Here is a 23,910-nt window from a genome sequence, read left to right as displayed (position 1 = left end):
TCAGAGCAACGCGGCTTGAAGTTTTTTCTTTGCTGTTCCTGCAGCTGGAGGATGCTAAATCTGTAGGCCAAAAAAATAGTTTTGCTGCTGGGATGGTCAGACTGGATAAAGAGTTAAACGGTGTATTCTGGGAAAAAAATTTTAAAAAGTAGTGCTCCCTGTTGGAGACCTTGAAGAGGAACTTCTCTGGAGGTGATGGGAGTTCTCAGTGTATGTTGCCTGCTGTTCCTGAAGGCATAACTAGATCGGCTAAAACTGTTCTGCCTGTTCTTTTTCAAAGGGTGATTTCCCCCACTGATGTGGAATGGGTGATTTTGCTTCCAGCTTTGTAATAAAGCTTTTGGCTCATAATGGTTTTGTGCTGGAAGACCTTACTGAAGTGTTGTATTTCTTAAAAAATTGTCCAAGAGCTAAGCAGCAGAAGTATGCAGCTGCAGTATCTAACCACTTCTTCCACCCATCTTGTATTTAATTGCAGCTCAAGTTTTTTTTTAAAAAAAAAAAAAAGAGCACTGCTCTCTAACACCTACCTTGAAAATGTGTAGGAAGTGTGTGTGGGGAAACCTCGAGAAAATAGGGTATCGGTGTACAGTGAGTTCCTTCTTCCTGCTGAAAGCAGGAAGAAATTGATAACAAAAGTTGAAATCTCATTTTATCATACATGAAAGTCAGTTCTCCCATTTTGTTTGTTTCCTTCTAATGCTTCACAATCTGATAGAGCTCAGTAGGCCCAAGACCTATAAAACCGTGGAGGTCAGGTGTGCTTGTGCAACATGGAAAGTCAGTTAACTCTTGCAGAACAGCAGCCTTGACATATTTGAGGCTCTGTGCTAACTTCTGTTGAACTAGTTTTACTTTCTGGATCAGCAAAATCAGTAAAGGGGATCTGAACCTCACCAGCTTTAGGCCGTGCTATAAATTACTGCTTAATTTTCTAATAGCATTAAGCAGTTACTCTAAGTAGAGGTCTGTTGCTTCCCTTAAAGGAACTGTTTAATACATCCATTAGAATTTCTGTATGCTGGCTTAGCTACGATATGACGTTGTGACTATTAAACCCCGGCTGATAAATTAATGCTTTAGAAATAAAATGCTACTAAATTAGTCAGGATTGCTTTCAAAGAGTAAAAGACTGAAATCCATTAAGCCATTACTGAGGTCCTTTCCTCACTTTCTGTGACCCAGCAGCTGACAAAACTTCAGGGGTACTTCAAAAGGCTCCTTGCCATTTGACCTCTCTATTGTGTTAGGTTGCTAAATCTGGGGGTGGGAGCTTTAGGGGCTGGAGTTCCCGTTTTATGCTGCACTTTGAAAGAAGAAAGTAAGTTGTGAGATTCCAGCCTAAATTCTGCCATTAGTAATGGGATGCTTCAGAGATGTGTGGCTCTGGGGTGACAAACGTAGAAATAAACAACTAAACTTCCACTGTCTGGCTGCTGGAATTGAGCTGTGTTGCTCCAAGCTGTCTTCCTGCTCTTCAGCCTTTTTGCTACTTAAGTGTTTGGCTTTTATTTTAAACAAACAAACAACAACAACAAAAAACTAAAAACCCAGCACACAGCTCTGCTCTTGCATGCTTGTTTGCTGAACTCCAGTTTGCCAGTATTAGTGGAAGGAAACTGGCAGCTTTTCATCAGTTTTGTTGCTGTTTACTGGGATCAAAAATAACTGCAGTCAGGAAAATTGAAGGGCTGTTTTTATGTGAGAAGTTGAGATGGGTTTGCTAAAGTAATTCTTTTGCCTTTTTTTTTTTTTTTTTTTTTTTTTTTTACCCATAAGTGGTAGGAACTTTTCCTAATGAGCAGCTTAAATGCAAACTAAACTTTCTTAGGGCATTGAGGTTTTGTCTTCAAGAAAAAAATATTATTTACTGTAGCTGAATAAACTGAGAATATCAGTGTGGGAATCTTTAAGCAGCAAATACTAAGATTTTTAAAGTGCTGCTTTCTACGCCCCTGCACATTAAATATTCTTAAAGGATTTTGTTTTGTATGCGAGCACTGATACAAGGTGCTGCCTGAAAGATGCTCAGCCATAAGCAGTTCTTAGAATAAATAACAGTAGGAGGAAGAGGTGTGTGGGAAGGCGTGTGGGGAGTTGTTTTTGTTTTAAGATCCCAATTTGCATTATTTTCTAAATATATTTCGTAAGAGCTAATTTACCCCATCTCAGTAGTATCTGCTAACTGCTGACTTACTCTCATAGGCCTGTAATTTATAGAATTAACCCCTACCTTTGACAGAACCTTAAAAGTTTTAAGGATAAATATACCCTCAGTTTGGACGCTGAAAAACAGCAAGGCTGTTCCATAATTAGTTTGGTAACATGTTGATTTTGGTCTGGATCAGCAAATACTTGGCAAAGCTCGGGGAGCAACTGCAAAGTTGAGAGCAGCCCTGTATTTGAGCCGTGGGATTCCTATTCTCAAAAGATGGTCATTAGAGTGGCTTGGACAGCCAGCACTTAAAAACCTCATGGTTTCCCCTTCCAGATTTGAAGTTTCATCTGAACTGTGTGTATGTCAGGATTACCAATTAACGTGTTTTTCAGAAGATTGTGAATTTGCGGGTGGAAAGCCAGCAACACGACCTGCAGAGCTTCAGCGTGGTTCGAGCACTTCCTGTGGAATTATTCCTGCGTGCCAAAGGAAGTTAACTTGTCACCTAATTGCAGGACTTTAAGATACCAAGTGAGCATTTTATCATGTTCCAAAACATCTGCAGTCTGTGCACGCAAATAGCCAATCTGTGATGCTGAACGACGTCCATAAAGGGAGGTAAACTTGAGCTCACAAATGGCTGAAACCAACGTAAGCCTGCACTGCAAACTTCCCACTTATCTTCCCTTTATCTTGCAATTTTTTTTTCCAGGTATTTTTCCTTGCCACGTCAAATTCTTGACGCTCTATTAAAATATGCTCTTCAATTTCCTGCTGGCTTCTTGGATATTTGTGTTGCAGATAAAAACACAATCTGTGCAGCCTTGTTATCTCGTGACATCTGAGTGGTGAGGAGCATGGTTAGGCTGAGAAACCACAGGTTCCTGCAGTGGTCTCCTCTGCAGGTTTTTTTTGTGAAGCTCCCAGTGAGCTTCTGAGGTCTCTAAAACAAATATTTGTGTTGATTTTTTTTACAATTTATTTTTCCTCTGGAATGCTAGATCAGTTTGCATCGGCAGTTTAATTGTTAGCTTTTGCTTGCTTGAAGGTAATAAATTCTCCTCTCGGTCTCCTTTCTGCCAGTTTTGTCCACTAGGAAAGCTTGGACAAGTGCATGTCTGTGATTCGTGATGAGCATCGGTCTGGAAGTTACTTTTGGAATGAACATTCTGTTTTGAAGTGATGAAAGATTTTGTAATTGTACTTTCCTGTGTATTATGGACCTTCTGCATCCTAGTTACTCCTGTGATTGAATCTCTGCATCCTAGTTACTCCTGTGGTTATATTCACTAACTCTTACACGGCTAAAGTGCCTTAAGATGGAAAGGATTCATTATTAAACTGCGCGGAGAAGTTACTTATAAAATAGCACGTCTCAATACTTCTCATGTAGTGCTGGTGTCAGTGAAGCTTTTATGCTATTAACAGTAATAGTCCGTGCTAGCAGCCAGCTCAGTAATGAAATCTAGATCTGAAAAGAGACTTAAGTGCTTTTTCTTTTCCTAAATAAAGTGAAACAGGATTAAACTGTGGCCACTCTTCTTGCACAGTATTTTGCAGTTTTTGAAGTCTTCCAGTTGTCCAGGAAGGCAAAGTCGTCCTGGTCTCTCTGTGGCCTTTGAGGAAGGATTGAGATTGAGGAAGCTCCTGCAGGCTTTAGGATTTCCCATCTGTGTGCTCTTAGACATCTCCTGGTTTGCAATCCATCTCCAACCTGGCTCTATAAAAACCAGTACAGAGTTGTGCTCGCAGCCATGCGGTGTGTTCCCCACGGCCTTCTTCTTTCCTAGGTTTTTAGTGTATGTGAAAACGTAAACTTGCACCGAAGCTTTCATTTACTGGCAAGATAACTGGACATCTTGAGTCTCCGTGGTTCAGATGCCCAAATAATTCAAGTGGGAAAGCAGTAATTAGTCTTGCTGTGCAAGGCAGTATGATGGCACAGATTGGAGCAAGGAGGGGCTGGGGATTAATCCAGCCTGCGCCCACTGACGGCTGACCTTAGGCGAGTCACTTGACTTTGTGCCTCAGTTTAGCCCAGTAATAAATAGGTCCCGCCTGCATGTGCTGTGATATGACTTAGAATCGCTCCAGAAAAAGGCACTTTAAATAGCCCCGTTGCTGTGTTTTGCTGCAAAAAGGCAGGAGGTGGCCGTGAGTGCAGCCATGAAGCAGTTTGCATGAAGCTTGTCCTTGGGGCTCTTGTGCCTGGCAGAAGGTGGCCCGGCCGATTTCGCGTGTCCGGACCCTTCTGTGCGCTGCCTTCGGGTCACTGGCGGGGTCGCAGTGCTGCTCATCTCTTCTCCACGCCCTGTATTTGTAGGATAGCTCTGTGGGAAGCTGTTCTGGCTGCAGCCATTACGCACAAGCCGTAGCGCTGAAAGCTTGAGGCCTACCAATTGGTCTGTTTAAAGGCCGCGGCCATGGGTGCAGTGCCGTTTGCTCAGGGAATGTTCCAGCCGAGTCGCTCTGAACTTTGCCTCTCCAGGGCTAGAAGAGGCGATGCTAAAGGCAGCCGTGTTCCACAACCGGCCTCGGGGAGCCAGGCCTGCCCCGAATCCTGGCTGTGCTGGGTGGGATCACTGCTCCCTGCGAGAAGCCGCGCTGCCTGCGGTGCCACTTCCCCTATCTGTACAGCGCAGATGTCTGACAGCAGATTATCTGCCCGGTGACTCACCAAGGCTTGGTTTGTGGAGCATGATAAACTGGGGGTGGGGGGGGGAGGATAATCTGCTGCGTAATTAGTACAAATTCCAAGGGCAGAAAGGCTGCCCGTGAGTCACAGGTATGTGGAATCTCCCCCTTCCTCTGCAGAAAGGCGGAGGAAGGCGCAGAAGCAGTAGAAAATGCTCCAGGCTTCAGCGCTGTTTGGGTCTTTGCAGTGCTACGGCTGCTGTCAGCACATCTGAAAGTGCATGGGTTATTGTCACGGAACTTCCGAGCGTCCAAGGCTGCGTGTTAGCCGCCGACAGGGGATCTAAATATAAACTGCACCCAGGCCAGCGCTGCAGCTCCTGCATTGGTTTCCAGTTTTTGGCCGGTGCAGGATTCTCTACCACAAAAGTCAATAAAGGACGAGCCGATGAGAATGCTGCCCCTTCCAGCAAGTTAAAGTAAACCAAAGAGTGCTTTACTGAGATTTCTGCCATTTAAATTCAAAAGCAAACACAGGCTGGTATTATCAGCTCACACCAGATCTGCCTGCAGACAATAATTCTTCCTGTCTTGGACCCCTGCCCACGTGCATTATTGTAATTATCAGCAATTTAAAAAAAAATAAAGCAATAGAGCTAGGATGAGCTGCTAGTCTGTAGATTTACTGCCTGCTGTGTCAGACATTCATTAGCCTTCCTGGGTTCAAGCCACCTATCTGCTGAATAAAAGCAGGAAGAGGAGCTAAGGAAAACAAAGTGTGGAACACCATCTGAAGCACGAATTGGAGGCTCTGCTCATGTTTACAAGTTATAAATCCAAATACAGGGGAATTTCAAATATTCTGTTTAGAAGTTCTTGTGCATAAAATCCCTTTGCCAACTTCCCTCGGTTTTTAATCCAAGTGTTGATTTCCTGAATCCTAGTTTGCCATAAACAGTTCATTAGCAGGTGAGACTCAAGGCGATGAATGTAAAGTTTAAGGGCTGTGCAGTGCCTGGAGACTGGGGGACTCAGCTCCAAATTCCAGCCGGGGTCTTCTCCTCCTCTTCCCCAGAGCTCCAGCTGAACGCTTTGCATCGGACTGCAGCAGTGAAGTTTCTGAGTAAACATCTCTTGAGCCTTTAATTTTGTAAAGGACTGGCCTCTGCTTATGGAAGGAGGGATCCCCATGTCTGCCCTGCAGACAGCAGAAACTTGGGGCTTAGAAGCAGTCAGGTCCCTGCACAAAGTGCATGCCAGGTTTCAGCCAAGGAAGGGGCAGAAAGTCAAAACACACATTTAGAAGGGACGGTCATCAAGGGCTGTGCTCAAAGGGAGGCTCATAAGGTAGCAGGACTCATTTTTGGGTCAAAGGAGCTGTTTGAATTCCTGAGTGGTCTTGAAAAAGTTCAATTTACATTCTGCCTATCTGCGGTTATTCCACAGGCCTGGGAAGAGCTGCAGCGCTGACATGCCTGTCACTACAGATAGAATGGGAAACATTCTTTTTAATGAAATCCAGAAAAGCTTTTTTTTTTTCTTTTTAATTAAGTAAAGGTGGGAAGTGAAATTTATCTGGATAGTGGGGTCTGTGCCAGATGGGGATGGCGTGTTGGTTTATGCCTCGTGTACATTATGATATAGTAAGCAGTCTTTCTTTTGAGAAGCTTTACTTAATTAAAAATAAACAGTGCAAGTAATCTTTCAAAGTACAGTCTGGCATTTCTTGTTAGTGCAGCAGCAAACAGTTGTGGAGTATTTAACTCTACCGAGCAGGAAATCTGATCTGACCCGTGGACAATGCTGCAAAAGGCTGCGCATTTTCTTACAAGGCCAGGAACGTCCCCGGCACGTATTGGTCTGTGTTCTCTGGCCGCTGTCGATGCAGTTCATGCTCGGAGGTCTCCTCAGCAGCCTGGGAATCCTGGAGGCTGAAGTTTCAGTTTTAAAACATCTGCTTGTGTTGCTGCAGAGGAAGCCTAAATGTAAAGTGAGCTCGAAACAAAGGGAGGTGTCTGTTGCATTGTCAATTGTTTGCCCTGTGCATGCTAGCAGGGAGACCAGGATTTTCCATACTGCGTATTCCTAATGTTTCTCTGGAAGCAATATGCTACGTGAACTCTGTAGCATAAATAAGAAGTGAATCTCAGATATTCTGCTCAGCTCCTGTCCACCCTGGTTCTGCTGGAATAAAGACGCCTATTCTGGCTAATCTGATCAGATAGCGAGGTTACTCTAATGTTTAACCTGACGGAAAATTCAGAATGTAGTTACATCTGACATTTTGCAGATACCTGTGCTATTAGGAAAGCTCAAAAAAGAAACTCCAGCCGCCTGTATTCTGAAGCCCCCAGCAGCATGCCAGAAGGCTTCCCTGAACAGCATTTGATAGTGAGCAGAATAGCCAGCCTGCTCAATACGCTGTGTTGTGATGAAGTTTAGCAGATCCTGGAAATCTACGGCAAAGGAAAATGGCTATTTTTTCATGTTTGTTTCAGTGTGGGTTGAAAGAGGCACTGCTGGGAGTTCCCATACCCTCTGTTGTTTGCGGCTGGAATTCAGAATGAAATAAGAGATTAAAGGACTGCATCCGCTACGAGAGTGTTGAGATGCTCTAGTGAAGGTGCAAAATTGTTTTGCAGGTTGAAATAATTCTCTTGGGCTGCTGTTTCTCCCAGCCTCATGGATCAAAATTGTTTCCTGGAGTTGGTCAAAGCCTCGCAGACAGCAGTGATGCTACCAAGATGGCATCCATCTATAAAACTGCTTCCTCGTGATGTGCAGCTTGTGAATTTAATGCTGGAGTTTGGGCCATGCCAATTTTTAGTCACCCATTGTATCTTAGAGGCACATTGTGAACCTCCAATTTAATTTAAATTACAAAAGCATTTTACAGTTAATTAGAGTTCTCTCCTAGAAGAATGAGAGGCAAGATGAGAGGGAAGGCTTTGAAAGTCTTGAAAGCAGAAAATCAAAAAGATGGACACAGCAGTCACTTTGCACGCAGCGTTTCCAAGAAATTCTTAACTTACTGAGTCGTGCCTGACGAGATAACTAGAGGCTTCAGTTTTACCTTGCTCTGGCAAAAGGAAGCTGGCAAGTTCTCCAGGAGAAGCAGGGGGATGGTTTCTTCCTGACCCCACAGAGGTCTCTCTTTTGGGCCATCGCTCAGCCATGTGATGAACCAGCTCAGAAGACCAATTTGGGTTAACAAGTTGTCTTTCTTTCCAGACTTCTAAGTCTTGAGTTTCTCATTTGAGACAGTAGATACTTACAGGGGAAAAAAATGTGTGACCCTTTTTAGAGTACAGAGCCCAAGTCTCTGGATGGGTAAAACCCACCTTTGAAAGCCGCTGTCCCAAAATTTAAGAAGTTAGGAGTAAATGAAAGACTGGATGCTTAGGCAGAGATGCTTCCATCAGAGAAGAAGAAGATTTAGATGTCTGAATTCCAGTGTTTGAGGACCGTAAATCAGGCCCTGCGTGACAGGGTGAGGAATTTAACTGACATTAACTGGCCAGAGATTTGTGTGTTTATGGAATCAAATGCTTTTCTGGTCTTGGAAAGCAAACTGGATTACAGAATTATACCAAAAGGCAGAGTGAAATTTATCATCAATCGTTTTGTGAATTCAAGTGCTAGCAAGGAAGGTGGTGGTTTATGTAACAGTCTTTTCCCAAATAGCAGTCATCGTGTTACGGGTATGTATTCAGAGGGTAACAGCCACCGAAGGAGTGCTCACGGAGGATGTGCACCGCTGGGTGAGCTCTCCTCGCTGTGCACGGTGCCCCTCCCAGGCTGTCAGCCTGCTTATTTAAGGGATTTAGTACTTGCTCCCCAGCACCAAGAGAGGTGGCTGCTTCCATTTATGGCTGGGAAATTCCCAGGGAGAAACGTGCTTTCAGTTTCTTCATCCCTCTGCAATGTGGAATGGGTGAATTCTCTGAAATACCGAGCAGCTTAGCCAAGGGCAATTTCTGCCTTGCGCTTCCTTCTCCTTTGTGTGTTCCCCAACCCTCCTTTTGCAAAATAATGCTGGAGTGTTGGGTAACTAACTTCAAGCCTGGTCAGCCTGAGTGATCAGCTTTTGGTTTTGGTATGGTGAAGGCAATTGTGTGGGCAACAGAAAAGGTCTTTGCCCTCAAAACCCTTGTAGGCGACTTTCTTCCCTTGAGTGGCAGTGTTAAAGGGGTTTGTTTGTGCTATGCTCAGTTGTGCTGTGCTCTGCCATTGCAGGTAGAATGAGATAAAATGGTAAACGAAGTAAGTGAGCTGTTTGGTGGCTGGAGCGGATTGTCAGTGGTGAAAAACTGAAGGCCGTTACTCAAAAACCTTACCTTGCAGACCCTGGGTTTAAAGATTCAACTTCTGTACAAAGTTCATTAATTTACTCAACTGTGTGATTCAAGACAAGATTCTTCCATTTGATTAAAAGCGACGAAATCAAGCAGGTAATTAGTCTCGTTTGTTCAGCTGCGAATTGGGGTTTAGCATGTTCTGGTAGCTACAGCAACAGCCCTCTACTGATATGCAAACTATTTGAACAATCCAGGAGGAGGAATGATACCTTTGCCACAGTGCCAGAGGTGTCAAGCCGGAGAGACAGCAAAAATAAACAGCAGCTAACATCAGTATGTAAATACGGGGTGGTCATGATTTCAGGAGCTTGGTATGTGTTTGAACAGGAGCTCTGCTCATGCAAGAGCGGTTGTGAGGGGATTACTTATGGATGTTTCTGCCTCCGGATGGGACCCGCACCTCTCCTGCTTGTGCACTGACCTTCTTTTGCTGCACTCTTGTGAAGTTTCTTTTGAAGAAGAGAACTTTAAGGCACAGGCTGTGCTAATGATGTCCGAACCGTTCCTAACACGTACATTTTATTTGCTTTTGATGCTCTATATTCTTCTTACAAGGGCTAATGCTGTGCGCATACTTGATCTTGCATTTCTTTTTTTTTTCAGAATTCAGCTCGAATCTTGGATGCAGTTGTGGTGCTGTCATAAAACAAAGTTTTGTTGTGGCTTGTTTCCTTTGACATGTCAAGTCTTGTGCTTTCTGGAAAGCGGTTGTTGGTACCAAAGCGGTGTTTGTTTGCAGAGAGAGAAAAAGGCCCTCTTGCAAGTTCGTGTGCGTGTGTTTTTATAGAGTTACAAAGGATCATTCTCCACTTGCCTTTTTCTTCTGGCACAATAGGGCAGCGAGGAAGGCAGAGCGAGAGCCTGGGTTTTGCTGCGTGGTGCCGGTCAGCACCTGTTAGAAGCACGTGTTGGTTAAATGGTTTCTGAAGGAACAAAGGCACTGCACCCTGTTACCTAAGCCTCAGCCTATTTATCGATCCTCCTAGACCTGAAATGCCTAACTGGCTTCTCGCTGCCCTACTGATGCTGCTGCCTAGGTAGCACGATGTTTGTGGTGTTATTCTCCCGTTGGAAGAGTCTGTAGTTTTTATCGTGATTACTCCATACTCCAGGAGGTCAAAAGACAAGAGAATAACAAGTGAAGGTTTTGCCCTTTAATTTGTGCCTCTTGTACTCCCTCCAAGACCTGATGGAGAGCAGGGGAGGACTTGGAGCTTGGCCCTTTCCGAGCCTCTTCCGGAGCAAGCCAGCGAATTAATTCTCTGTTAGAAGAGCTGAGATTACGTGCAAATTCGGATGTGTTCATTCTATGTATTGTAACTTCTAGGCCTTTGACTTCGTAGACAGCAAGTAAAATTAGCTGGTTTTAGCAAAACTGTTGCTTGACATCACTCTTAGGGGCAGAAGGGATGCTTCTCCACTGTCAGCATGGAGCTGAAAGGCTGCAATCAGGAGGAGGCCTTCATGTTCAGCTGTGCTAAACGCAGAGAAGTGAGCAGTGCTTTGAACTTGGAAGCAGCTTGTTACTGGAACATCGATACTGGTATCTGTTATATATAGTTCAATATTTTATTACTTCGTGATCTGTGCTAAAATTTGCTCTCACGAGTGTCTGTTGGTGGAAGGGGTTAGAGTAAACAGAAACCACTTCCCTGTGAATGTTTCTCCTAAAGGCAACGCGCTGTTGGATAGTCCTTAAAACTCAAGGGGTAATTTTTCTGAAGGTAAGGCATGAATCGGTGCTTTTGTACCTCGGGTTGGTCCTACCCCCTGAGCACAGCCAGCTCAGCACTAAGCAGGCCGTGATCCTGAGTGCCTTATCTGCAGGCAGTGCTTGTGTGTGAAAGGGGAGGGGGGAAGTGGGCTAATCACAAGGGAGTTAATTTTTTGCTAATATCCAGCCACCAGGAGCTGCACGCAGGGTTATCGGGTTGAAATCATCTCTTGGTCACTTTTATACTTGCTGTGAGCATACGCATGCCAGTATAAGTTGATGAGGATCTGCAGGCAATAGGGAACGAACAGCGCCTGCAGAAATGTATGCGTTTTTGAGTGCTTGAAAGGTTAAATCTAAAGGCAGGACTGGTGGCCTTGGGTGGTGCTGCCTCCAGAGGAGCAGAGGCTTAGGGGCAGTGGTGCCCTGAAGCTTGTGTCTTGCTGTTTCTCATCTGCCTTGTCTGAAGCAGCTGAAATGGATTTCACTCCCCCAAAAACACTTGCAAGAGCTTTTGAGGTGGGAGTTCATGCAGTGGGTTTGTTGTTGCTCATAGGGTTTTCAGTTACGCAGGGAGAAGATGTTCAACTCTGAGCATAACCTCAGCCTTTCAGAAACCCCCCACCTCTGCAATTTAATTTAAATCCCCTGTTCTTCCTCTGGTCAGCCAGCAAGATTTCAGAAAGGGAGGTTGACCTTGTTTTCATCGATCGGTCTGCAGCTTGACCCGGACGTGGGTCTGCCTTGTCGGGTTTTTGTCCTGTGCTCTCAGTCTGCTGGTGCCAGGTGGGGAGAGCACAGAATATGCATCAGAACGGGAGGCAGCAGGCTTTGAGGAGTCGGTTGCAACAGCTACATTTCTCTGATTCAGCAGAATTCATCTTTACTCGTATGTTTGGGCAAGAAAGCTAGGTGTTTCCATCCCAGATATTTGAAGATTTCTGGAAAAACACATGGCTTGAAAGTCTGAGCCAACCTTATGAAGTGGGAAGTAATTATTTTATTAGCAGTAGCAATGCTGGTAGCCTCAGAGGAGTTTCTGCCAAGAGTTAATGATATTAGTTAGTTATCTCCCTATGCTGGGGACGGAAGGGAGCTCTTTTAAGTTCTTTAGACATCTGTTTTAGCTTTTGTGGGCACAACCTTTAAGTCTGAATTACTCTTTGCTTTTGGTAAGCTGTTGTTGCAATAATAAAAATAGAGTTTGGAAAAACAAATACATTGCTGGTGGAAACTTGATGTGGGCCCACCAGCTTTAAGGAATATGGTTACAAAACACATTTGCAAGACTCCACTGATGCTCTGGATTAAGTGGGAGCGCTCTGAGTAGATGCTAGAGCCTTTCTGGTTCTTTGAGTTGCTCTGCTTTCTATCAGATAAAGCAATGAATGTTTTCTTTCTGTTTGTCTTCACAGGCACTCGCAGCCAATGCTGGGACAGGGTTTGCGGTGGCAGAGCCTCAAATTGCCATGTTCTGTGGGAAGCTAAATATGCATGTGAATATCCAGACTGGGAAATGGGAACCTGACACTTCTGGGACCAAGAGCTGCTTTGGAAGAAAGGAAGAGATTCTGCAGTACTGCCAGGAGGTGAGGATTGCTGTGTGATCCTGCGTATTCACTGCTGCTGAGGAGTTGGGTTTGAATTTAGCCAGTCAGTAGCAAAGCAGCCCTTCAGGAGAGTATCTCGTGTTTGACTAGCTCTGTTCCCTGGACTGTCCAGCTGTCTTACTGCCCAGGAAGAGCAGGGGGGACGCTGCAGTGGGATTTAGGAGCTACATCTGATTTAGATCATCTTATGCAGCCAGTGAAGGTCCTTGGTCTGTAAGTCAGGGAGGTACCTCTGAGCTAGTTAGAGCAGCATCTGCTCCGTATGTGCAAAAAGGGAACCCGATGCCTATTTGAATCGGAATGTGGTTGTGTTGTTATTGGTGATGTGTTCAGAACAGCCAGAATATTAGAAAAATATTTTCATCAAAATGTTGGCAGTACTTTTAGGTTCTTCATGCTTTATTGTAAAGGCCTTAATCTCCTTTCAGTGTGCTCCAGATAGTGCAGCATATTGGCCTTGATAAGTGTCTTTAATTATTCCTTGGAGGTAACAGGCATGTAAAATACCACAAGGAATGTTGTTTTTTTTTTTTCATGGGAAGGTGATAGAGCACACCATGTCTGGACTGGAAAACTTTCAAAACTTTGTTACAAGGCTGATGTTCACATAGGGGAAGCCTAAATATAAATCAGCGTCCAGACTTGAGAACTTGAGCAGAACGTAGGGATCATATTAATAGATTATAAATGGAGCAGGCATAAGGAAACCTGAGGAGTTAGGTGCATATTAGCTTGACAAATGCTGAGACAGTCTGAAGATGTTATTAATCCTATTGGTGATAGCCCTCTTCCGGAGGGTATTGCGCCAGCCAGAAGGGAACAGGTGAGGGTATTCCTCCTCCTCCACTGCTGTCAGAGCCAAACGCCTCAGTGCTGAGCTCCTGCCCCTAACCAGGCTTCCTCCTGCCACCTGTGAAGGAGTGGTGACATGTTCTGTTGATGCTCTGTGTGACAAACAGCTGGGGGCTTTTTTATGTCTTCAGCTGTTGTAAGCCTGATCCAGAAGAAAATGTGTATCCATATGCACATTTGAATGTATTCTTGTTTAAAGAGTCAGCCTGGCTGCTTCTGGTTAGGAGCCACTTTGCAAGTTTTTTTGTGCTTTCTGGAAGTAAGTCTATGTGGGTCTTTTTAAACAGATGTATCCAGACCTTCAGATTACAAATGTTGTGGAAGCCAATCAGCCTGTCAGCATCGACAGCTGGTGCAAGAGGGGGAAGAAGCAGTGCAAGGACCACACTCATATTGTTGTGCCCTACAAGTGCCTGGGTGAGTGCGTGATGTGCTTTTCGTGTGTTCCTGTGGGGGAGTAGAGGATTGCCTCCTGGCTTCTTAGGGAACGACTGAGTTTACAGAGCTTCTCTCGTATCAGGTTGCCATTTCCACGTCCAACTTCCAGTCAAATGTTTTTATTTCCACAAGATGGAACTCTGCCTTTCTCCAACAGATCGACAGCTTGATAACAGCTGTGCTGGAATAATGGTGCCTGGCGTGAAAAAGAAATCCCCATTCTCTCTGCAACTGCCATAAAAACGTGAAGGCTATTGTATTTGAGTATCACAAAGACATTGGGATTTAATACTCTGATCCTATTTTTGTGGAGCTTTAATATTTTGTTGCCTTGGAGACTTAAATGCTCATAGTGTTCAGGCTTCCTGCTTCGGTCTTGGCAAGAGATCTCTATTCTATTCCAACGACTATATTTAAACTTAGCTGCTTCAAAGAGGCCCTGCTTCTTGCAGCTGTATCCCATGTCCCTACTTTGAACTGTGAAAGAATATTAGATAAACGGTGATGGATTTCACTGTACTTTCCAGTCTGTCCGCCCACTCGAATCAGGCAACGTGTTCAGCTTGTTCACCTGGCAGCTTTTGACCTGCAGGTTGGGACTGACACTGCTGTGCCGCATGTGTCCTTAACAGTAAGCTTCGTCTCAGCTGGCTGAATCTCTTTTCAGTTATCCACTGGAAAAGGCTTGTTTATCAGTTTGCAAGAAGTCTTGTGCAATCTTGGAGAGTCTGATGGCTGGGAACAGTCAGTGGGAACCGTTTTCCATAATTTGCAGATGTATCTCAGGGTAGCATGTGGTTTGTCCTAAAAGAGCACAACCAAATCTGCAGAACTGTGTAGGTACTCTTCTCCTGTATGTCATACCTTCCACTAGATGATCACAAAGCACCTCACAAAAATTTTGTATGGTTACATCCTGGGAGAAAGATGCTTCTCTTTATAGATGTGGAAATTCAGGTTTGAGAAGCAGCCGAACCCAGGTGATTATGCTGAGTACTGCTAATGGAAATAAGGATGAAAGCAAGATCTCTGGATTTATAAGGAGTCATCTCTTTTAAAAATAATCCTCCCCCAAGCCTATTCTTCAGCTGAAAATTAAGCTGATTTTAGTGACACTGCCATAAAATGTGATAAGTATAAAACTGTTAAAGGTTTTCATTAGTGTCATCTTTCACAGTGCTCTTGACTTGTGAGGCCCAGCCTGTAAGGCAGCTTTATTTTTTAAGATCTGAGTTGCAAGTCAGTCCATAAAATGCATTTTCATTGCCTTTATCAGTCTTCACATTGCTCGTTGTAAACGTGTGATGTGTGCTTCCGGGGTACGCGTGCCTTTTTTTTTATTATTGTTATAGTCCAACTACATTTTTTATTCCTGTTGCTTCTGCTGTCTTCTTTGCTACATTAATGCACAGACTATCCTGAGATAGGATCTTGCTGTCCTGCCATGTTTAACCTTCTCCTGCCTCTCCCCCACCAGTAAAAGCTCTTTTGTATTTCAAAGGTGAAGGGGGGAGAGGAGAACCCATTAGCACTCTCACTGAACTGTAAAATAAAGGTAACAATAGGATGATGGGAGTAGGGCTGAGCTTGGTGAGGTGTGAAAAGACAAACTGCTGACAGTTCTGGCTAAGCTACTAGGTGGCATGGAAACACCTCTTCTGGCTACTCTGATTTTAAAAGCGAGAGGATTATTTTTTTATTAGCCGTGGTCATGAATGGGGAAGGTGTGTGTAATGGTTTTCCAATTATAAGCTGAGTTGAGAAAACCTTCTGTGTGTCTCATGCCGGGATTCAATGCAGCTAGAAACAGCTGTTTCTGTGGCTCTTGTTTATTACTGATTACCGTTTCTAATCAGTTTGAATCTTCTGCCTTCAGACCCCAGAACCACAGACTCTTGATTTTAAAGTTTTGTCAGTTTTTTTTTTTTTTTATTTATCAGAAACTTTCCGCTAACCTCTTTTGAGAGGGAAGGAGTAGAGATTATTAACTCAAAATTGTATCTGGCTTGCTTTCAGAGAAGAAAATAGGGGAAAATAGCATTTCTCTATTATGTCTATTTTTAAATTAAACCAATTTAAAGGGGGTGATGAATGCTAGCTGATTTCATTATCTTATGATTGTCACAAGATAATCTGTCCCCAAACTCTATTTTGACTTCTGCGTGTAGAGCAGAGCACAGAAGTGTTCATGAGCCTTTGGTATCTTCACTAATGGGCTGCATTAAAATGGGTCACTCAATATATTAAATTTCTTCTGAAAAGATAATGTTGAAGGTTGGTTGAACAAGAAATTCTGCTCTCTGGAGACTCCAAGAGAAAAAAGCATTTACCTACAGAACTTTCTTCCAATTTAATAAAGTATTCCTAAAGCTGCCAGTCAGGTGTGCCAGGTATGTTGCTGTGAAACACTTGGACTGAAGACCTTCTCTTAGTCTTCTTAGGGTATATAAGTATTTCCTTATTTTAAAATTACTGGAAGCGGCATTCGAATCTGCAAAGAAGAATCTCAACTCTGAGAAAATTGAATATTTTGCACTCCAGTGACAATGTTTATTAGGAGTGGAGTAAGAACAGAAAGTAATGTTTATGTAGTTCTGATACTGATTTGACATGTGCTGGTACTAAACTGGGTTGTGATGGATATTTAAGTTAAATAGCTGTGAAGTCCAACTGATATAAAAGCTGTAGAGCAGGCCGATTATCTTTGTTTCCCTCCTTCCTCAAAAGCAAAAGTCTGGTTTTAAGATTGTGCCAAGACTTCATCATGTTGGTGAGGTTGTGGCTACCTGAATGTTGGAATGCAGTGTATTTGCTGAGTCTTGGTTTTACTCCGTTTTTTTGGTCTGTATGGCTTTTATTTTCCAGTCCTCTGTGTTTTGGTTAGGACTGTCCGAGTTGGGGAATGTGCTGCAGTTGATCCTGAACTAAGCCATCTGGAAACTGTTGAAAAACAAAACAAACAAGACTAACTCCGATACCCAGATACTGAAAACATAGATAACGCTCCTGGCACATAAAAATTTCCAGGCGGTTACAGCACCAGGCAGCGTGAACTGGCTTTGGTTTGATACAGCTCATTTAGAAATTGGTGATTAAGTGGTTTGAAAACTTCCGTATGCAGATGCGATGTTTTCAAAGATTTGCATGAAATTGCTTCAGTCAATGCTGCCTGTTCCGTGAACAACTGTTCACTGACTTGCATCTTAAACTTTGCTTTCAGTTCAGCCTTAGGCTTTGCATAATGTTTCAGCCATTGGCCCCTTCTCTTGTTTTCATTTTGGAAATTCTGAGGCTCTGATTTTCCACTAAATTAGCGTAGATAGCTGCTGTGTCCAGAAAGAATATGCCTTAGGCAGACCTTAAAGGCACTGACAGCAGTGTACTTTGGGCACCTCTGATACTGGCTTTGTTTTCTGTTTGAAGCTGGATGTTTGTGATGGGACAAATGGACTCTTGTTCACTGTCCTGTGGGCATTTCTTGTTTTTCAGTGGGCGAATTTGTAAGCGATGTCCTGCTGGTCCCGGAGAAGTGCCGATTCTTCCACAAGGAGCGGATGGATGTGTGTGAAAGTCATCAGCACTGGCACACAGTAGCAAAAGAGGTAACTGAGCTGCTTTGGCAAGAATATTTACTCTGGATCTGTCTACTCAGATGCTTGGAGTACTGGAGCATAACAACGTTTATCTCTGGGGTCTCATATTCCCATGTTGTAGTCTATGGACTGAGGCAGAGAGAAATGAAAAAATGTTTAAAAGAACTCAAGTGACTTAAAAAAAAAAAAAAAAGTGTGTAGCTAGCTGAGTTATTTTTCACTCCTGAAAAGCCGTCCTAAGTAGCTTGCTGAAGATCATATTTAGGATGGAGCTAGGAATTGAAATCAGGTCCCTGGAATATATCACTAACCAGTGGCTCATCCTTTTTCCCGGGGTGGATGGCCTCTGTGGTCGTGGGATGTTTTGTAATTTTCTTGCGTCTTTTGCATTAATGTTGGTGGTGCCGCTGCTGGGGATTTGGTTTGGAGTGCAATGTGAGTTATGTTGTGACGATTAGTGGAGGTTTTACATAAGAGATGGATTATCTTCTCAGAATAAATCTAGCCCTTGGGTTTTTTTGATGTTTTTGTTTGTTTTATCTGACTAGCAGAAATGTTACAAATTCTCTGCACACCTATTTCGGCTGGGAGTAATTAAAACAAGATCGTGACTAAATGTACACGTTTTCTGTTTTGTAGAAAGAGCAACACAATGTTTAATTGTGACAGTGCTAGTAAATAGGCGTTATGGATGCAACGATTACACTTGTATTTCTGTAACTTCCTGGGAGCAAAAGCCCGTCGTAGTAAAGCTGTGCTAGAGGAATCGCTTTTTAATTGAGGACAAACTTGCTTACGTCCAGAAAATTTTAAAATCATTTGCTTTCAACATAATTGGAGAACTTCTCCAGAAATATTTGGCTCATTTTATATCCGTGCTGTAACAAAACAAAACACAAAAGAGTTCTGATGTGCATAACAAAGCCTTTCTTACTCCATTCCTTTCTGGGGGGCACCACAAAACGATATATTTCCGTAGTTCAAGAGAAGTATATAGACATAATGTCCGATCACAGTTTGCATTGGGCTTTTTCTTGAATTATCCGATTGATTTTCATCTACAGCGTGTTAAAATAATCTTGACATAAAGTGCATTTGAGCAATTACTCACTTACTGCAATGTAAAGTTTAATAGATAAAGTTTAATGAAATGGCCAGCTCCGAAAAGCAAACAGCAGTTCTCTTCCTTCCAAGTGCTCTCTCCCTCGAGTTGGCACAAAATGCCTCGTTATTTTTCCAGAACTCAGGCTGACAAGTCAGCAGTTGGTAGGGGCAGGCTGTTGGGTTTGGTGCATGAGCACCAGGCAGCACTGCAAGGCTCTGAATCTGACTTTTCTGGGGATTTTGTTTACGCTCCGAGTCTCAAATCCATTTGTCTTTAGCGTTCAGACTTAGGTCACGTGTTGCTATTGCGTTTTTGCTGCAAAATGTAGACCCTTGGTAGCATCCTTGGGACCTCTTGTAGGCAAACGTTGGCTTTATCCAGAGTAAGAGACCAATGCTGAAGTGATGCCTGTGGGCTCCTCTTCCAGGCGTGCCTGACAGAAGGGATGATCCTGCACAGCTACGGCATGCTGCTGCCCTGTGGAGTAGACCAGTTCCACGGAACAGAATATGTATGCTGTCCTCAGACAAAAGTTGTGGATGAGGCTCTGTCCAAAGAGGAGGAGGATGAAGACGAGGATGACGACTATGACGTTTATAAAAGGTGAGGTTCTTACTGCTGGCGTGGATGTTAGTAGCTCTATGTGAAGTTGCTGTCACCAGTTTCATGCAGTGACTCCCTGGTGGTGAGGATTTGAGAGAATTTCTGTGCTTTTGAATTTCCCAAAGGAGCATCCCGAACACGAAAAAGCCTTGCAGAAGGTTGACTTTGTAATGCTCCTTTTACTGGAGCTGAACAGCCCCCTCCTTCCATCCTTTAGCCAGTCAAAAGGACTGATTGCTACAATAGGTTTTTAACCCCAAACATTTTAGGCTTTCACTTACTGAAAAGGAACTGTTAAAAAACATATTAGGAACCCCCACTAAGCCAGAGGCACGGAGTAGCTCTGCCTGTAAGAGCAGGTGTGTCTGTAACAGGAGAAGTCCCATTGCTGTGGCTGATGGGCTGATCAACAATTGGTACATTTATTTTCCCATCTCTTGTGTTTCTAAAGCAGATGAAAAGAGAATCATTATTCTGTTACATCAAAGCTTGGCTACAAAGTGGTTAGCATTAGCTTAACTCCCCTAACTTAACTGTATCCCTTCAGTGAGTTCCCTACAGAGGCAGGTGTAGAAGATTTCACAGGAACAGCTGTGGAGGAAGATGAAGATGAAGAAGATGAAGGGGAGGAAGAAGAGGATGTGGTGGAGGATCGTGATTACTATTATGATAGCTACAAAGTAGATGACTACACTGAAGAGACCACTACAGAGCCTAGCAGTGACAAGGCTGTTTCTGAAAAAGAAGTTAGCAGCGATATGAAATGTAAGTCACATTCTAGCCTACAGGCCTCCTGCTTTCTTGTATTCTTGTTTGCTGTCAGTTGGCGATAGGCTTCTGATGAAGTCAATAAATGCCACTTGGAAGTTTCATTTGCCAGATAAGTTAGCAAACAGAGGAAAGCTGATGATGCTTATGTTTCAAGTGTTGAAATTAACTCTCTAGAGCATGGGCCGTATGTTTCTAGATAAACAGCAGTTCTGCTGGCAGAAAGCCCAGTGTTTGGCACATTGAACAGGCACCTCCATGAAGGTGCAGTGTTGAGTCAGAAAATAATATCTGCATCTACTAATTTTGGAAAATCTTAAGGAGGCATTTGGGGTACAGTATGAATCCCTAGTTTTGGGTGATTGTCTTGAATTTGGTGTTTTGTACCCGGATTACAAAAAGGAAGCTTAAAGCGGGGGGACATATTCTGCAGAAGTGGTGTTAAAGGTGCCATCTGGCCATTTGAGGTTGAGGAATATACTTGGTGCTCCCTTTCTAGTCTCCATGTTAAACAATAATAGCCTTTGCATAAACCCTTCTCTTTCTTGAAAGAAAGAAAAATAGCACAGTTGCCCCACTTCTATTATATAAGCATTTCCAGTAGCTTTTGATAAGCAGTAGGTGCCATTGCAGAGGGCATCTGCTGATTGTGTGGTGTTTCAGTGTTACAGTGCCCTATGCTTTGCATGTAGAAGTGTCTGCAGAGGAAGGAGGAGGGGGGGAGAGGGAATGAAATTCAATTAGCTACAGATCACTGAATCGTTGCCAGCAGTTCTTGCATCTTGCTGGTAAACCGCCAGCATGCTGCAGATAATTTCACTTGCTGAAACACGGCTTAGATCATATATGTACAGGACTGTTACAAATCTGCAGATGTCGAAACAGACTTGGAACCAGTTGAATGGGGTGTCTGTTTTGGGGGTATACAGTCTGTTTTCTTGAAGTGCTGTGAACAGTTGCTAACTTACACAGTGTATCTGTTCTCTTGCCTCAAAATAACCCAGTGGCTCATATTGCCTGCTTATTGTAAAGCAGTCCACATGCCATGGCTACCTGGGGTTTCGGAATTTAGTGTGTAGATGTTTCAAAACTTGAAAACCTAACAGCTCTGATTGTCATGGCGACCGTGTTCCTTGAGCTTAGCCTGCCTTCTCACTTGCTTTTATACCTCACCTGTAAGATGTGAAGCATCTATCCAGGCAGAGTGCGGTGGAACAGGACATCACTGAATGCTTTAAGCAGCCCTAATGGGTTTTCTTTCTATCATGCTGGTTTTATACAGTGGAAGCTCTACCATTGGGACACTCAAGACATAACTCTAGCATCAGCAAAAGAGATCCTTACTGTTTCTGCCACTAGCTAATGTGAAATCACTCTTGCAGATGAAAGCTCCATGTTGAGACAACGGCTGCTGCACGTTTGCCTCAAAGCAGGACGTGCAGGCCCTTCCCTGAATAGTGCTGGCAACCCTTGCGATGGACACTTGTAAAACGTTAAAAATCCCCCCAAAACTGACACAAGCCCTTTGATGAAGGGCTGATGAGGTAGTAATGCTGAGGCTGGCACAGGTGCCCAGAGGAAGGTGTGAACTAGAGCTACCACTGCTTTGTAAGTCGCTTGGCGAGGCCTGTGCTCCTCACTAGCTCATGTTCTAACCCGTCTCCACACAGCTGTCTGCTCCCAGGAGGCGATGACAGGGCCCTGCCGGGCTGTGATGCCTCGTTGGTACTTCGACCCTAACAAGAGAAAGTGCATTCGCTTTATATATGGAGGCTGCGGAGGCAACAGGAACAATTTTGAGTCAGAGGAGTATTGTATGGCTGTGTGTAAAAAGATGAGTAAGTCCTGCCTCCCACTGGCCCCTTTTGCAGCTAGCCACTGTCTGTCTGGCGTTTGGTGTCTCTTCCTCCTTGCCTGGGTCAAGAGAGGATATGTGTATAGCCCATCCTTTTGGTTCTGGTGTCTGTCCTTTTGCAGCAGTCTCCTCTTGTCTCTGCTTCTCGAGGTCTTTAGGTTTGACTTTCCAGGGGAAGGTGGCTCTGGATGTATTCTTTCTGTGCTCACGGTTGGTTTGCAGCTCTTACTGAGGGCTTAGTTATCTTCTGGGTTTATTGCAGGGACCGGGGGCTGTCTCTACCCTCTTGTTATGAAAACATGTAGCTTGCCTCTTTGTGTAACTGGCTTTTTTTTCCTCAAATATGTGGAAGAAAGCACTTGCTTTCCCCAGTTATATTACTGTGCATGTGTTTGACTAGTCAGTCCTGAAAAGCAAGCTGCTACTCGCCATTCTCCTGGTAGTAGGCGTTCTCTTGCTATTGTATTTTGGGAAAACATCAGTGAAGTAGTGTAGAATTCAGATTCCCACTTTCAGCTCAGTTTGAAATATGAATCGTGACTCAATCCCTGCATTTTTGAGAGCTTGAGGTTTTTGGCACCAATTTCAACTGGCTTTTATGTCAGATGATAAAACTACCAAAAACATTTTAACCTCCTTATTAATCTTATTGTTGAACTCCAGCACTTCCACTTCAGCTACCATTAAAGCCTTTTGAAAGGCTTTTTGTGTTATCTGGGGTTTGGCAGTCTGACTATACAGCCATAATCCTGTTTACAAAATGGGCTTCATGCAAGTGCTTTAGATTGGGCTGATCTAACTGAAGTGATGAAATAAAAGATGCGGATGTCAGGAGCTTTTTGTACAAAAGTTTGTCCTGTTACAGAGGGATTTGGGCTGGAAAGAGTTCTCTGTGTCAAAGCCTGGTTCAGAACTGCCATGAGTAGGCCCAGAGTACAGTGCTGGTCTGTCATTCTCCTTGCACACAACAATAATGCCTATGTTGTATGTTGCCAGTATTTCATGCAGTAATTCTTTCCCCTTCTCCACTCCTCCTTCCCTAGTTAGGATAGAGGATTGTGGATTCCAGGGCACGCTAAACTCTTAGCCTTCATTCATGCTAGAGCGCAAATAAATTTTTTCTCCAAAGCATGCTGCCTTTCTGTGATGTGTCGGAGATTTTATCTATCCAAATTAATAAAAATGTTTGAAGGGTTGCCTTAACTTTCCCTTTCTGCCCTCTGTCTGTTAAAGGGCAGTGACAAAGTGCATCCTGTTTGCCACAGATCCTTTGAGAAAGAGCTCTGCGATGTGTAGTGTCTAAAATCGTAGCACAGAACCTTGGTTCAGCTTTTCTCGAACTGCAGTGTGTGGAGTACAGACCTCCTGTTGTGGATTTTGCAGGCGCTTGTAACTGTCAGTTCTAAAATTTTATTTCTCCCCTTGTTGGATTTGAATGTCTTAAAGATACAAGCCGTCCAGATTATTGGACAAGTCAATTTGTCTCACTGAGCCTCCTTCTGTTGCTGTCTTGTCTAATATCATTGCCTGTTAGTTCTGTACGGTGCGTCTGGTAGAGAAGGTAGGTTTGAAGTGTAAAATATTGGGTAGTGTTTTGTGCAGATTTATTGTCAAGCTCCCTAATCACATTAATGATGTCTGGAGCCAGCTTGTCAGTGAACAGCTAATGCACAAAATGTCATTTAAACTATCCAAAGCCAATGTGAAAGGGAAGAGGGGAAAAAAAAAAAGTTCTTTATTCTGCAATCCGAGTCATTCTGTTGCTGGAGCTGAATAATGTTCGTCTCAGAACTAATGAGAAGACTGAACAGGTGCTGGTTGCCGCAGTGCATTACTGTGTGTTTGGGATGATGTAACTAAGTGGTGTTGTGCAGTAAATTGGCAGCTTAGAGATACAGAAATGGACTCCTGGTAGGTGGTGGTTCAGTAAGCTCAGCCTGCCAGACTGTTAATGCTGCAAGCATGGAGATTCCTCTCCCTACCTGTCTCTTACAATCCAGGACCACAGATTTCTGAACCCCCACTTATCCATACCCTCTCTTTGCAGTGCCAACTGACGATGTGGATGTGTACTTTGAAACCCCTGCTGATGACAACGAACATGCCCGCTTCCAGAAGGCAAAGGAGCAGCTGGAGGTCAGACACCACAATCGCATGGACCGGGTGAGCATCTAGCTTTAGCCTTTTTTATTGCCCTGCATAGTTGCTGTCCCTTGTTCTTG

General features: G+C 43.7%; 1 protein-coding gene across 8 annotated transcripts in view; it reads left to right on the top strand.

The window, feature by feature from the left end:
* APLP2 (amyloid beta precursor like protein 2) overlaps positions 1-23,910 on the top strand; it is a 48,015-nt gene that overhangs the window by 11,241 nt on the left and 12,864 nt on the right. For 4 of the 8 annotated variants that reach the window (XM_035555896.2, XM_035555895.2, XM_035555894.2 and 1 more), the window contains exons 2-8: positions 12,280-12,453; positions 13,614-13,743; positions 17,254-17,366; positions 18,890-19,065; positions 19,613-19,830; positions 21,504-21,671; positions 23,736-23,851. In XM_035555896.2, coding sequence (XP_035411789.1) covers positions 12,280-12,453; positions 13,614-13,743; positions 17,254-17,366; positions 18,890-19,065; positions 19,613-19,830; positions 21,504-21,671; positions 23,736-23,851 — 1,095 coding nt within the window. The remainder of the gene's footprint in view (positions 1-12,279; positions 12,454-13,613; positions 13,744-17,253; positions 17,367-18,889; positions 19,066-19,612; positions 19,831-21,503; positions 21,672-23,735; positions 23,852-23,910) is intronic. The other 4 variants (XM_035555906.2, XM_035555905.2, XM_035555902.2 and 1 more) reach the window with 1 other exon arrangement.

Source organism: Cygnus atratus, chromosome 22, assembly GCF_013377495.2.
Source record: "Cygnus atratus isolate AKBS03 ecotype Queensland, Australia chromosome 22, CAtr_DNAZoo_HiC_assembly, whole genome shotgun sequence".
NCBI lineage: Eukaryota > Metazoa > Chordata > Aves > Anseriformes > Anatidae > Cygnus > Cygnus atratus.
Note: the sequence above shows the minus strand (reverse complement) of the source record. Positions and strands in the feature narration are given on the sequence as shown.